At 51.2% G+C, this 15,528-nt stretch overlaps 1 protein-coding gene across 1 annotated transcript in view; it reads left to right on the plus strand.

The window, feature by feature from the left end:
- The first annotated feature begins 1,425 nt into the window (after nucleotides 1-1,425).
- The window catches only part of ntm (neurotrimin), a 511,763-nt gene continuing 497,660 nt past the window's right edge, over nucleotides 1,426-15,528 (plus strand). Inside the window, exon 1 of the mRNA XM_030100686.1 lies at nucleotides 1,426-1,692. Coding sequence (XP_029956546.1) covers nucleotides 1,509-1,692 — 184 coding nt within the window. The 5' untranslated portion in view covers nucleotides 1,426-1,508. The remainder of the gene's footprint in view (nucleotides 1,693-15,528) is intronic.

Here is a 15,528-nt window from a genome sequence, read left to right on the forward strand (position 1 = left end):
ACTCTTGAAAAATATCAATCCCAGGAATAATAAACTAAAAGTAACCAAAATGATTTTGAATGGACTCCTCTTATCTTGTTAATGATGAATATTAGCTTGTTTTTTCTCCTCCCGTTTGTTTGTTTTTGTTTTGTTCCTTTTCTCCTTCGACGAAATATGGAAACTTTTGTTTTGGTTGAAAAGAGTTTGGCAAGATAAGTCTTGACTTCATCCGAAACCCGTCAGTCACAGGATAATGATGATGATGATGATGATGATGATGATGATGGTGATAGCTGATGTGGAATGATGATGATGATGATGATGATGATGAAGATGCCATCGTAGCGCACAGCTGTTAAAATGTTCATTTTTTTCTCTTGCTGACTGAATAAATCTAAAACTACTACTACTACTGACAGAAACTTCAATGCAAAACAGGAAGGAAGGAAAAAGCTCCCCAGATCAAAACCAGAGATCAGAAGACATATGGCCTGTTTATGATTTATGTTTTTCATAAAGAATAAAATTTGATGAAAACGGAAGATTGTGTGATGGAGGTATGAATAAAACCAAACCATGAGAATTATAGAAACCTGGAATAAAGTTACTGTACATAAATGAGCTTCGGACATATTTTCCGACATTTCGGCTTTATTACATTTTGAATTTCGAACCTGAACCTGAATCAAACGCTTCAGCATCTAACAGACTGTAATGTGAAGAAATCCATGAGGAGAAAACAGTTTGGCGTCTCATAGTTCCGTTTCTGGCAGGCAGAACACCGGCAGGTTCTCCATGTTCTCCCTGCTTCCACAGCTGCCGGTAACGAGGCTCCTCATCAGGCTTCCCCTGAGCCCGGTGTGTTGGAGCAGGGAGCGCAGGGAGAACATGGAGAACACGCGGGGCTGCGGCCTCCGGGAGGTTGGAATTAATTCACCGTCAAACACCAGATTTACCGACAGGCTCCTTTTATTGGGCGTTCTCCGGAGCTCGGAGGCGACTGAACCTTTAATTCCTTCACGCTGGAGCAGGAAGACCTCTGAACCCAGCAGGACCGGGATCCTTCAACACTCCAGCCGAAAACCCCGGAATTACGTCCTCACCGGATTCTCAAGTCTCGTGCCAGTCGTTTCTTTTTGCACCTGTTGCGCGTTAAAAGGAGCAGAACGCGCTGAACTGCAGAACCCGCAGCATCTCCGCCGGTGTGGGAACGTGAAGTGACAGCAGCGCGAACCGACAGGACCAGACCGGCGCGAGGGGAGCGCGTGATGACCGAGCGGAGGAGCCGTCCGTCCCCGGGCTGCGGCGTCTCCAGACCGGCTCCGTCCACCCGGACCGGCGCGGCAAGCGGCTTCCTGTCGGCTTCACATTAAAGCTGCGCGCCCGCGAGCCGCCGGTGGGAGCGCGAGAGCTGAAAAACGGCGAGCGGAAGGCGCGTGCGTGCTCGGCGCCAGCTTAACGCGCGCGCAGCGCTGCCAATAAGCTCCGTGTTGAAGGAGGGACTGTGTGGAGCGCCGCGTTGGTGGATGCTTACAGCCAGACCGGAGCTCCGGGGACTGGAAGGAAAACCACTTTTCGGGATTTTCAGACACTCGCGGGCTAATTTTGTCGGACGACAGCGCACGAGAGGCAGACGGCGCGGCGCGAACATGAAGGATCCTGTGTACTGGGCGCTGCTGGTCGGGATGAGCATCCTGCTGATGGAGCAAGGTGAGAGCCGGACCCGGTCCTCCGTGAGGACTTGTTACCGCCGCCGCTGCTGGGATTGTTTGCTGCTGGTTGAAGAGTCCTGTGCGCGTGCGGCTGGACGCCGGGATGCTCCTGCCGTTCTGAGCCGCGGCTTAAAGGACGCGATTAGTGGAGAGCGGCTGAGCCGTGCCGGTGCCCACCGGCCGGACTGTCCAGGAGTCCGACCGCTCCGCTCCGCTCTGCGTGTGCGTGTGCGTGTGTTTTCCAGAGGAGGTCATTAGTCCGCTATTCTGAGAAAGTTTAATCTCGTCAAGGTTTTTCTCCGCGGTGGTTCCTGCGTCTTTACGCATCCCGAGAAGGAGATGCGCAGCGGATCTGTGTGTGTGTGTGTGTGTGTGTGTGTGTCGTCTTGACGCACGGGCGGTCTGCCGGACGGGGGTCCGCGCAGCTCAGTTCATTAAGTCTTGGCTCTTAATCCTCATTGACTGCGCGCGCTCGGGTCACAGAAGTTAAGCCGCGTGTCTCCGGGCCGCGGAGCCGCTCGCGCTTCCTGACCTTGTTTCCACCTGATTCTGAGACGCGGCCAGACTGAAGCTCCGCGAGACACGAACCGCGAAACCAGCAGCAGAGACGCAGCTCGTCACCGTCCGCCTCTGTTCGGGGTTTTTCACCGTCAGCCTCCAATTAGCTGCTTCTCCAGAACAGATTAAGGCCGTAAATCTTCTCTGTCCTCACAGAGCGACCCTGGACGTGAGGGGTGAAGGGGTGAAGGAGTGAAGGGGTTATGTAACAGTGACTGGACCAGTGAGTGAATGAATGGATTCATCCCTGGAGGAAGGAGGACTGTTGTTCCTCAGAAGCTCCCAACGTGCGTTTTGAAATGGTTGCTCAGCTGCAGCCCCCCCCCCCCCTCCCCACACACACACACACACACACACACACACACACACACACACACACACACACCCCAGCTGACCATGTAAACAAAACCACAGCTTGTTTCAGCAACAGGTTCCTCTGGACATTTATCACCTCTTAGTTATTGTGTCTGAGTTTTAACTTTCAGGGACTCAAAGAAAAGAAACGAGCACACACCAGAGGAACACACACCAGACGAACACACACCAGACGAACACACACCAGACGAACACACACCAGACGAACACACACCAGACCAACACACACCAGGTTAGAAATGGCAGATGTTACAACACACTCATGAACGTGCACATCGATAAATCTGCTCTTATGTTTCTGTGTTGAGACTTTGCTCTTTTCTTCTTACTGCCAAGTGAACCTGGTTTGAAATGGCTCAAAGTGTGTGTGTGTGTGTGTGTGTGTGTGTGTGTGTGTGTGTGTGTCTCACTGCGTCTCCTTTGAATGCAGCACTTAATGAAATTTAACACACCGTCACTGTTACAGCAGGCATCATGACTCGCGCCGCAAAATCCTGCAGGAGACGTGAAGTGAAGAAAAACACAAATCACCACTTCCTCCTGCTTTTAGCCCCGCCCCCTCCATGCCCCTTCACCCCCAGCCGTACCCCCTTTCCGCTCCTTCACTTGAAGAGTGAAAATTTAACTGTTTTGCGTTCTGGGTTGATTCTCCGGTTCCGAGGACTTTTACATGAGACTGTTTTGATCATTCTTCTGATTTTGGACGATTTTAAAGAAGCAGGAAACGATGCTGCCGTCAGGTTTTCAGTCGTAAGAGATTTTAAAAGTCCTGAACTTCCCACTCAGGGCTGTTTTACTGTGAACCGGGGAAACGCTGCTTGTTAAAGTTGTTGGTGGAAGACGTTGCGGCTGTCTGGACGATCATTAATGCGGATACACAAAAGAGGGTTTTTATCTCTGCAGTAGCAGAAGTCAGAGCGACTCGGTTCCAGGAAGTCAGAGTTCTGCAGAAAAGCAGCGTCAGACAGGAAGTAAAGAGTCCTGAGCAGAGCCAGAGGACGGCGTCTCTGCGTCTCCTCCTGTGGACAGCCGTCTCAGGACGGGGTGACTGGGTGGATTCAGTGAGAAGAGGTCAAAGGTCGTTTCCTTCCTCTGTCGTCTGATTGACACACTTTTTCACTGATCACTATGAAAAACATGGTATTGTTGTGGTTTGGTTTATAGACTTTCCTGATACAGGGATGAAAGTCGCAGCTCTTCTGAACTGAGTTATTCTGTCAGTGGAGGTGAAAATGAAGGACAGACCAAGACATCGGCCGGCCGATATAATCGGCTGATTTGAGTTTTTTGTGTGTCGGTATCGGCCCATACGTGCGTGGATTCGCGGATTTATTTTTCCCCGGTGTGATTTACAGACAGGCATCCACGGGCAGCTCTGTGTTGCCGGAATACAATGCAACACACATGCAGGGTTAAAAGCACCAAACACTTCTTGTTCATTTTAACACATGTTGCATAAAGTTGAACAAAGCTGTTCTTTTTTTACTGATCAATACATATTTCTTATTTGAAGACTGAGTGTGTAATATTATCATTGTGTCATTTTTTGATGTAAACTGAGGGAGCAAAAGCAGCATCGGCCCAGATATCGGCTCAAGAAAATCGGCAGTCCATAATCGGCCATTGGCCAAGTGTGATGGGAAAAAAATCGGTATTGGCATCGGTCCAAAAATATAAAATCCACGTCGGTCTATCCCTAGTGAAAATCCTTCATCCCGGAAGTTTTCCAGGGTTTAGTTTATGGCGACACACAGCAGAATCAGACGTAAAGAATCTCCGGTGACGAACGTCAGACCAGCCGAGTTTGAGCCGAGGACGTGAGGGACGTGAGGGACATGGGGGACGTGAGGGACGTGAGGGACATGAGGGACATGAGGGACGTGGCGTCCGAAGCTCACGGACCATCAGAGTAATGTCCAGACTAAAGGGTCATCACGCTGATCGTCTCCTGATCGGGACGCTGTCGGAGGGACGGAGGCAGCAGGTCTCTGGACCTCTCTCTTATACAGGTTATCCCATTGAGACCCGGGGTCTCATTCACAAGAGAGACCTGTGCACGTCGTTGTTGTTGTTGTCGTTGTTGTTGTTGTTGTTGTTGTTGTTGTTTCTCTCCTCGGGTGAGAAACGTCTTTTTACTGCAGCTCTGAAACTCCAGCTGTGAGATGATTTGTGTCAGAAGATCCTTTCAGGACACGATCTTCCTCTCTTGAGATTCCAGGAGCGATTGAATCGGTCTTCGGTGACGTCCTGCCGTCTCTGCGGTCCTGGACATCTTGAGTCTCCGTCGATCCTTCATCCGTTCGGGTTCGGCCGTCATGGCGGCCGTCACCTGAACGCTGCGCTCCACATTTAAAATAGAAAGTCGCTGCTGCCGGAGCTCCTCGGCTAATCTGATTACCTTCACCAGTGGGAGCGGCCTGTGAGCGCCGCCGCCGCCGCAGGAAGAGCAGAGCGTTGTGGCTCAAGCACTCTGGGAGGAGGGTGAACGGGTCAGGAGCAGGGAGGAAGCTTCCGGAGCGGCGGCCTCCGGGGGGGGGGGGGGGCCCGGCCCGGTGGTTTCTGGCGTCTCGCTGCCGGTCCAGGTTCCGGTGGGCAGTGAGAGGATGAACCGAGGCTCCGCCGCCACGGAAGACACTTGCCACACACACACACTCATCCATTCATCCGCTGAACGGTCGGTGACCAGAACCGGACCGATCCGTCGTGTCGATGGTTTGGACTCGGACACTCCAGACTCCTCGCCGTTCAGGATTCCTCTGATCGGCTGCTGCTCGGACCGTCGATCTGTTCGTTTGATTCTGTTTTTGCTGCAGAATCCTGATAAAATGTAAATTTAACACAACGTGGAGGACTGGTCTACACCGTAACACACACCCACACATTGACAGTGGAGTGTGTGTGAGTCCCGGGCCTCGTCGGGAGTCGTAGATCAGCTCCAGCAGGACGGGAAGAAGAGAGTCTGTCCACGTCTGCCGTCAGGACTCAAGACTGTCCTGAGACATTTTCTTCGATCCGTCCGGACGAGACGCCGTTTCATCTGAATCAGATTCTTTCACTGCAAATAAAGATTTGGCCAAAAACTAGTGAAATCCTCAGTCAAGCAGCAGCTACAGTTTACTCAGAGATCTTGATATAAGAACTTTGAGGGAAGAAATAAGTGTCTCTGTCTTAAATCAAGTGGGACGAGACGTCCAGCCTGAAAACAAGACGAATGAACTCGGTAAGATTTAGAATTTTTGCAGGTTTTGCAGAGTTACTACTTTGATGAAACATGAACTTTGACCTTATCGGAACGTCTCAGAAAATGGAAGGATTTTGAGTGAAGCCCTCCTCCATGCTGCCACTGTGCCTTTGAGCCTGACTGAGATTCAGTGTTAATGGTGATGATTAAAACGCCCGTTTGCTCGGCTGAGAAAAGTGAACCCAGAAATGACGATCTAAACACCGAACTGTCCTGAGAGCAGCGGCCGTGAGGCTGGAAGACGGCGTCCGGCCCGCTTCTCCGGGATTCGACTCAAACTCGCCCGTTTTCCCTGTTTTTAACTTCGGCTGAGGTGCTTTGTGTTTTTGGTAAATGGACTACACTTATATAGCGCTTTTCACCCTGCACTGACAGAGCCCAAAGCTTTACACTGCAATATCACATTCACCCATTCACACTCACATTCACACTCCATACTGGGTGGTGGTAAGCTACTACTGTAGCCACAGCTGCCCTGGGGGGGGCCTGACGGAGGCGAGGCTGCCAGTCTGCACCATCGGCCCCTCCCACCACCACCAGCCATTCACTCTACTTTCATACTTAGTCAAGGTGGCTGAAGTGTCTTGCCCAAGGACACAATGACAGTTTCGCGCCTGCGGGAGCGGGGATCGAACCGCCAACCTTCCGATTATGAGACGACCCGCTCTACCATCTGAGCTTCTGTCGCCGCTCGTCGCTTTTCCCTCGTCGCTCCGTCTCCGTCTGCTCAGGGCGGAACGAAAGATCACCTGATGGACGGCAGAATCTGGAACAGCAGCTGTTCTGGAGCGGTGGTTCAGGGAGTGGCCCAGGCGGTGGTTCAGGGAGTGGCCCAGGCGGTGGTTCAGGGAGTGGCCCAGGCGGTGGTTCAGGCGGTGGCTCAGGGAGTGGCCCAGGCGGTGGTTCAGGGAGTGGCCCAGGCGGAGGTTCAGGGAGTGGCCCAGGCGGTGGTTCAGGGAGTGGCCCAGGCGGTGGTTCAGGGAGTGGCCCAGGCGGTGGTTCAGGGAGTGGCCCAGGCGGTGGTTCAGGGAGTGGCCCAGGCGGTGGTTCAGGCGGTGGCTCAGGGAGTGGCCCAGGCGGTGGTTCAGGGAGTGGCCCAGGCGGAGGTTCAGGGAGTGGCCCAGGCGGTGGTTCAGGGAGTGGCCCAGGCGGTGGTTCAGGGAGTGGCCCAGGCGGAGGTTCAGGGAGTGGCCCAGGCGGTGGTTCAGGGAGTGGCCCAGGCGGAGGTTCAGGGAGTGGCCCAGGCGGAGGTTCAGGGAGTGGCCCAGGCGGTGGTTCAGGGAGTGGCCCAGGCGGTGGTTCAGGGAGTGGCCCAGGCGGTGGTTCAGGGAGTGGCCCAGGCGGTGGTTCAGGCGGTGGTTCAGGGAGTGGCCCAGGCGGTGGTTCAGGGAGTGGCCCAGGCGGTGGTTCAGGGAGTGGCCCAGGCGGTGGTTCAGGCGGTGGTACGGGGAATGATAAAGACAGTGGTTCACACACACACTCCCTCCCTCTCTCTCCTGACTGTGTTGTTATGGGAACAGATTTGAGTTTTGTGACACTGCGACTGTAATTCTTTAAATATCCTAAAGAGGAAAAACCTTTACAGTCTCATTATCGACACATTCAGTTTTATTGTGTGTGTTTAACATTCAAGGTCTGCTTCTAAGCAGATCAGTGTGTGATGTTGGTTGCATTGATCCAGTTTTAGTTTCCCGTTCCTGCTGAGCGGAGGCTTTGCAGTCGGGGCAGCAGAAATGAATCGAAGCTCCTGAAATGAGTCGGTCACTCGTTCAGTTCACGTCTTCATGCAGGAAACCGGCGGTTCTGTTCAGTGGAGCTCTGAAGTCATCTGGGCTCCGTCCCTCTGCTGGGGTCAGGGGTCAGCTGTAATGCTCACTCTGGACCAGGGCGGTGCTGCTGTGGGGCTGATGGAGGCTTTCGGTGTTGCTCCTTGTTGTTGTTGTTGTTGTTGTTGTTGTGTCCTGGTTGGAGCGTTGTCGCTGTGGAGTGAGGGACGGTGATCGGTGACGTCTGGACGCCTTGTGCTGGTTGATCAGCCGTCCTGCTGGTGTGTCGATCGGTACTGAGGTGGCGTTGATCCTGGATTGTGTTGTTTAGTTCCTGCTGGCTCTGACCGAGACGCTGCTGCTGGTGAAGGAAAACATGCCTCCTTCTTCTTCTTCTTCGTCTTCTTCTTCTTCTTCTGATGGCGCTGCTGTTTTACGTCTTCATCCGTTAGTTGTTTCAGTTGAATCGTTGGATCTTGTGCCACGAGATCTAACGACATTAAATCATGACCATATTTCTTGTTTGAATGTAAAGCTGTCTCGAGGCCAGAAGCCTGTCCCACTAAACAGCTGACAGAGCAGACACCTCGCCAAACGTGGACAACACATCAGTTTTTCTGCTGAATTCCAGTCCGAGCGACAGGAAAACAGTCAAAATCCAGTTTTTAGTTCCGTCTCCCAGAGTCCTGCAGGACTCCTGGTGTTCTTCGGTTTATTAAAGCTTCAGCTGTTTGTTCACAGAGCAGCTCCGTCTTCTTCTCTGGTGTATTTGTGGCAGAGTTACAGTTACAGCGCCACCTAAAGGCCTGGCAGATGAACTACATGTTTTGAGTCGTGTTCGTGATGCAGACACATTTTAGCCCCAAGTTCTTCCTATTCAGGAAAATTTAGGCTGAAAGTTACTTTCATTCAACCAAAGAGTTTTTTTCTATTTTATTGACCAGAAATGATCCTGGTATTTTCCCAAAGTTAATATGATGCACAAAGAAGCACCATTGTGGAAAAATATTTCTCTGCTTTTTACATTTGAGCAGAAAGTGTCCTGTCCAGAATTAATCACAGCCTGATCAGTAATCAATAGAGAAGCCTTCAGTAGTTACAGCAGTCAATTTCTCCCTGGAATCACTGAGCTTTTTTTTTTGCATGTCTCATTTTCAGCAGTGAGCTCCAACTGTTTAGTTTCAACATGTCCTCCATTTCGTCCTCATAGCCTGTCCTCTAAGAGACGCCTGTCTCCAGGAGACACCTCACCTTGGATTTCAGGGTGTCTCCTCATTAGACCTGTGAACAAAACACACCTGTGTTGTTTTGTGACTTAAATTAAGAGTATTTATCCAGCCGTGTATTTTGTCAGTGTAGTGTTGTTAAAAGTAAAGTGAGTCTCGTCTCGTCTCGTCTCGTCTCGTCTCGTCTCGTCTCGTCTCGTCTCGTGAGCTTTCAGTTGAACACAGAAGCTTCTTTTTTAAAGTTTTCCACAGAGCTGAGTGTTGGGAGAGCTGGATGTGCTGACAGGACGGTTTCCTCTGCTGCTCTGATTCGTCCAGCAGGACGTCTGTCCAGACAGAAGCCTCCTGTCTGAGGCAGCCGTGTCCTCAGCGCTGGATTAAACCGGTGGAACGAGCAGACGGCTTGTTTCTCCACCTCTTTGCAGCTGAATCACTGTTTCTCCTCAGGCTGTGGTGGTCCACACCGAGTGCTGGAAATGTGCAGCGTTTTTTTTCTCTCAGTTGAAAATATTGAAATGTGACGCAGAAATTAAAAAACGACAGGGGAAAAAATCCTCACAAAAAGAAACGGGACTGGAATACTGATTATGCAGAGATTTTGTTTCTGGAATCCAAAAAATATTTAAAATTCACTTTGATGAATATTCCACTTTCTCCAATTTGAAATTTGTTCCGTGAGATGAATGTTTTAATTAACCCTCAATAAATGGCTCCACGTTTCTCTTTCAACGGTTCAGAAATTCAGTCACTTAATTCTGCATTAAATACATCTATAAAAACTCAAACTGAGAAAAGCAATAAAAAGTTCCCCGTGTGAACTGATTCTCAGACTCCATCAAGTCTCAGTGTCTGAATCCATCATGAGATGAAACACTGAGGAATTTCACATGGAAACAGTTTTTTCTTCCTCCTGAAAATAATCCTTCATCTTATTTTGAAATCCAGTTCCTCTTCCATCCTGAAAGTAAAACTTTTGACACATTATCAGGAGAATTGGACTCGAGATGAGATTCATCTGGATTTTAACTCCACTGGTGTGAAACATGGTCACTTTCTCTGTTTGATGGGAACAGGAAGTGTGTGTGTGTCTGTGTGTGTCTGTGTGTGTGTGTGTGTGTGTGTGTGTGTGTGTGTGTCTGTGTCATCGTCACAGGTTCATACAGAAGTGAGTCCATTCGGGGTTTTTCTGAGGTTTGCAGTGAGACTTTACTGGAATTCTGATTGATTTGTTGGCTTTAGGCCGACAGTCGCTTTCTGAGCTGAAGCTTGAAGGTTTTCTGGAGATGCTGGAAAAAGAAAAACGGGTTTCTGGAACTCAGTGAGGATCTGAGGAGGAGTGTGAGGCGGTGAGAATCCCCGGAGTGAATCACAGAACTGTGGAAATGTTTTCCTCCTCTCCGCTCTGGAGCCCCAGCAGCGCCGTCGTCGCTGGCGAGCCCCCCGGCTGGAGGGGGGGTCACGTGTCCCGGGGGGCCGGCGGGGCTCTGCTGCCAGAGAGGCCTGATTAATAAGCAGCAGGGAGAGTGACTCGGGCCGGGGCCTTTCAGCCGGTCGGGAGGAATGTGGCTTGTTTCGCCGCCCGAGTCCGGATGCCGCCGCCCGGATCCTTCGCTTGTCGGGGGTGAAGCAGCACCGAGGGCAGTTCAGCTGTGGTTTACAGGAGGACCTGGCTCTCCTGACTGTTGGGCGACGTGTCGACACAGAGCGGAGTGTGTTGTGTGTTGTGTGCTGCTTCCAGCGCACACGGCTCATTTTCCCGCCTCTGTCTGCATCGCATTTACATAATCTAACGGCACAGCTGTGGGCCGGAGTCATTTGTTCCTCTGCTGAGGTTTCGAGGTGGGAATGAAATCAGCACGATGAGGAAAAGCCGTCGTTACTGCAGAGGAGGAGACGGACGCTGCAGCCCGACGAGGAATCCAGCAGCAAAATCAATTACAGTCAGGATTTCAGAGCAGGAAGGGTTTTGTCAGAAACGGTGTCGGTCCTGCTCAGAAAGAAGCTCTTCTGAAGAGACGTTCTGTCTGAAAATGCAGCCGACGTTTCCTGGGTGGTCTGAATCAGTGGTGGATGTGGAGGAGAACCGGGACGGGACTGTCCTCACCGCTCCAGCTTCTGCTCTGCCAACAACACAAGTTTAAAGTGGAGACAGATGCAGAGCATGCAGTGCTTCGATTCAGTGGCTTATTTGGATTCTTTATTTCACCTCCTCAAACTGAGGAAAATAGATTTAATGAACCAAACAAAACACAGCGATCAGGAAAATCTACAGAACAATCCAAATGAGCATCTTCCACTCAGAAGTCCAGCGGAAAGTTCACTTTCCACCCAAATCAAGTCGCTGAGCGTTCAGTGGTTATTAAACACGCCGTATGTCAGTAAGTCGTCCTGGATTAATGAATTCAGAAGCAGCCGCTGCTGTAAAGCCTCCACCTGTTGCTACGGCGACTGCTGGGATTACAGCGTTTACTGTCGTCATGGGCGGAGACTGAGCCAGACTGGAGGACCGGGACTCCCACCCATCCAGATTACAGAGCACCTTCCTCCGCTAATCCAGATTATAGAGCATCTTCCTCCTCTAACATCAGATTATAGAGCATCTTCCTCCTCTAACATCAGATTATAGAGCATCTTCCTCCTCTAACATCAGATTATAGAGCATCTTCCTCCTCTCACATCACTACTCGCTTTAAATTATTAGGAAGATGCTCTATAATATGGATGTGAACGTTAACCCCACCCCCCCACCACCTGTTAATCTCGGCAGTAAGTTGCACCGCTCCGCCATAAACACTGATTGTTCCGTCAGCTGGACCCGCAGAAGGAAAGTCAGTGTTTTGTCTTCCTGATCCTGGTTTTATTTTGAAGCCTGGTGGAGTCACGGCGGTGGTGTTGAACAGAGAGTGTGTTAACACACACCTGACTGTAGCGCTGATTCACCTGTTAAATGATGGACACTTCTTCCTCATTCTGGATTTTTTTTGCACCAGATGGTTGATTTTTTTTTGACACCAGGAGCTTTAACAGCTCGCTGCAGATTCTGGGATTGAATGCCGGACTTGCTGGTTGTTGCGGTGTGTGTTTTGTGTGTAACGTCGTGTCATGTGTCGGTTTGTCTTCGCTGTGAAACGTTGACCTTTAGGCAAGACTTCAGAGAGCTTTAAATTAGGGCTGCACGATTATGGCCAAAATGATAATCACGATTATTTTTGTCAATATTGTAATCACGATTATTCATTATGTTATGTCAAACATACCTTTTTATTGCACTTTTTTTTTAAACAAACAAGTGTCAAATTGAAGATGTGCGTCTTCAGCACTTCAGTGAAGTCCGGTGTGCATGCGCACATAACTGAAGATGTTTTAATTAGAATCTAAACAACTATTTAGAACCATGTCAATGTTGTGAACGAACATATAGACGCGCCGACTGTGAGTTTTTACAAACGTTTGACCAGACCTCTGTTCTGAAAAGAGCCGGATTATGACTTTGGAACCTGAACGCCTCACAGCTGAGCGACCGTCACCTGCTGCATTCTAACCCCTGAGAGCAACACGATGATCACTGAACAACTAGATGAAGATAAAACAACAAGAGAACAGCAAACAGCCACGCTAAACCCAGAAATGAAGCCTACCAGAACAATGATTCCCTCGTTCTCTCCAAGCCGCCGCTACGCCGCTCACATCCTGAACTGTCCGTCAATAACAGCTTTTCCCGTTCCGTCCCAGACGCTCAGCGTTTACATCTTCTTTCCACCGGTACAGAAGTTGAGATGCGTTCCATCGACTGATGTTTGAGCATGAAGGAATCGTTCAAAGCCAGCTAGTTCATCGGTGGCTAACAGCTAAGCTAACAGCTGACTGAGACACCAGTGGCGTCCATCAGCAGCTACTTTTACGGAGTGTCCCTGAAGGCAGCAGGAGCTACACGGCTCAGGTTGTTCACTGACGCAGAGGGTTCCAGGTGTTCCACAGGTAATGACGGCGGTTTAGGAGGAGCTGCGTACTGACCGGTGAATGGACGGTGTTACTGCCTCCGTGAAGCAGGAGCCTCACATTCTCTAAATCATCTGGCGGCCAGATGTTGTTGTTTGCGGCCCAAAAGTGGCATCGGGCCGCCAGCTGCCGACCGCTGCAGTAGATGATGGTCCTTTAGGAGGCGCTAGCAGCTCCTGGCCTCCAGATGCCTCAGCACTGTCTCTGTCTGCGGGGTTCACTCGCTTGCTGTTTAGGCGGCGTAATGATGAGGCCCTAACCTCGGTCGCCCCCTGGTGGTTGGCTGATTGTTGGATTAAAAAAGCGCTTGATTTGACACGCAGCAGAGCCCGTTTTTTCAATTTAAAAATCGCGACGATCATCTAAATTTAATCGCAGCAGCCAAAATCATGATCATGATCAAAATTCGATTAATTGTGCAGCCCTACTTTAAATATTTAATGGTGAACACGCAGGGCATTAAGAAGCCCTCCGATTGTGGAGGTTACGTACTCCTGCACTTGACAGTGTATCTTCAGCAGTATTCCAGTTCCCAGGAGGCTCCACGGTTTCCCATTAACACTCTCCCAGATTCCTCCACAAAGGCCCTCACCAGAGGGCTTCCAGCAGCCACAGTGATAGCACTAATTGAAATATTATCTCTCGTGCTTCACACAAATGCCCAGGCATGCCCCCAATAATTGCACACAGATTATTCTCCAGACCACGTGCTCCTCTACCATTAACTCTGCCATCTGCTCCAGAATTACCAGCAGGCCACTGAGCGGGTCGCTGCACCGTAGAAACTCCGGACTCGGTGCTGTTGATGCGCGAGGGCAGCCCGAGTCTCCGGCGGCCGCCTTATCGCGCCGCTGGAGTGGAGACCTGCAGCCGACGCTGTGATTGATGTCAGTATCTGCAGACCTGCCTGCCTAAATTATATCTGTTTCGGTCCCTGGAGTTTTCCGATCAGATAGGAAGAACAAATGGCGGCTTGTGGAAGGTATCGCAGGTTGTTAATGCTGCTGTGAAGCTGGGAAGTCTGAGCAGTCAGGAGGCGGAGAGCAGCAGCAGGGCCGATGGTATCGGCGCTGCAGAGAGGAGAGCCATAGCTCACCGGAAAGCAGCCGTTCACGTTCCCGACACCAGAGTGAGAGGTCGGCTCGCCGCCGCCGGGACGACGGTATTCCCACGTCACGGCAAGGTCGCCCTTCCTGAGGGAAACGGAGCGGAAACACTAATCAGAGGCAGGCTGTAAAACACAAAACCGCTTTTGTTCTGAACTCTCCTTCAGTTTTCACATTGTGCTTCTCTTGTTTTGTGCCTGATAAACTTGTTTCATCGTGGTCACACCGGGCGCCGCTCGCCCCTCACCCCCAGACGGCCGGCTGTGATTGGCTGTGGGGCAGAGGGGGGCAGGCTCTCACCCCGTCTCCATGTTTTCAGCTGAAAACATCTCATTTTGAAACCTGCTCCTGTCTCCATTTGATCCGCTGACGGCAAAACGTCGACGTGCCGCTAAAGCAGAACACTACACCATCGTCTGCATAGCGGGAGAACATCCGTCCAGCCAGAGACTGAGTGGACGTCCACCGTGAAGGACGACGCGTTCTGCTCCCCTTTCAGATTACCTCATGAAAACACAGCGCCAGCTGGTGGCTTCACAGGCAAACAGCAGCGTTTTCTACACCGATCATTATCAAAGCTCTTTTCTATTTTACCTTTTCCGGAGCAGAAGCAGAGAAGATGAAACCAGGTTTGATTCCAGCGCCATGCCGGTGTTTTCCTGTGTTTTCCGCCGGGTCTCTTTGGCTTCGGTACTCGTGCGTCTCTGGCTGCAGGACCTCGTCCTCAGTGAGGACGGACTGGAATCTGAAGCGGACAGGCTTTCCAGGCATGATGGCGTCCATTAGGACGGAGCGGCTCTATTTCTCGCGTCCCGCTGGAGCAGAGTGCAGCTCGGATGTAATCTGAATCACTCCTCTAACCTTGTAACTGATGAATGCAAAGTTAGCCGATCGATGCGGCTGATAAAAGTTTAAGCAGACTGGAGAGACCTCCGGGCGGCGGATGAGCTGATGAGGGGAGACAGCAGGAGTTATGAGCTCCGACCAGCTCCGCCTCCTCCTCCTGTAACGAGCGCATCCATTTGCGAATCCACGTCCAGGAAGTAGAAGCTCCTGAATATTCATCGGGTCTGTTTTCTCGAGGACTCTCCTCGTTCTGGATGTTGTGACAGTCGTCGCTGAGCGATGAAGCGCGGTGCACGGCTTCCACAGCCCCGCCCGGCGCTCATGAATATTGATGAACGATCAGCTGGCCGAGCGGAGCCTCCATCCCCAGCTGGGCTCCCTCTCCACCCCGATCCCGGCCGGTCGTGGTTGTGAGTCTGCACTAATGCGGCTCGTTCATCGCGATCTCGTCATCAGCAGCAGCAGCTGTTGGTCGAACCCCGGCGCCGTTCAGCAGGTTGACCGGCGGGAGTGTGTGGCGCTTCGCCGCTGACGACCGGCAGCAGGTTTCACGTATCGCACTCCTCTGATCACTCCGACGTGGTTTATAGAGACCTGGACGTGGCTCCGCGGTGGTGTTGGTGGATGTTTGGTTTTCCAGCTCAGACTTTTCCACTTGCATGTTCTCCCTGCTCCTGTTTGTTCCAGTAGCTCCTGGTTCTGAATGTTGTCGTCCTC

Source organism: Salarias fasciatus, chromosome 10 (assembly GCF_902148845.1).
Source record: "Salarias fasciatus chromosome 10, fSalaFa1.1, whole genome shotgun sequence".
Lineage (NCBI taxonomy): Eukaryota > Metazoa > Chordata > Actinopteri > Blenniiformes > Blenniidae > Salarias > Salarias fasciatus.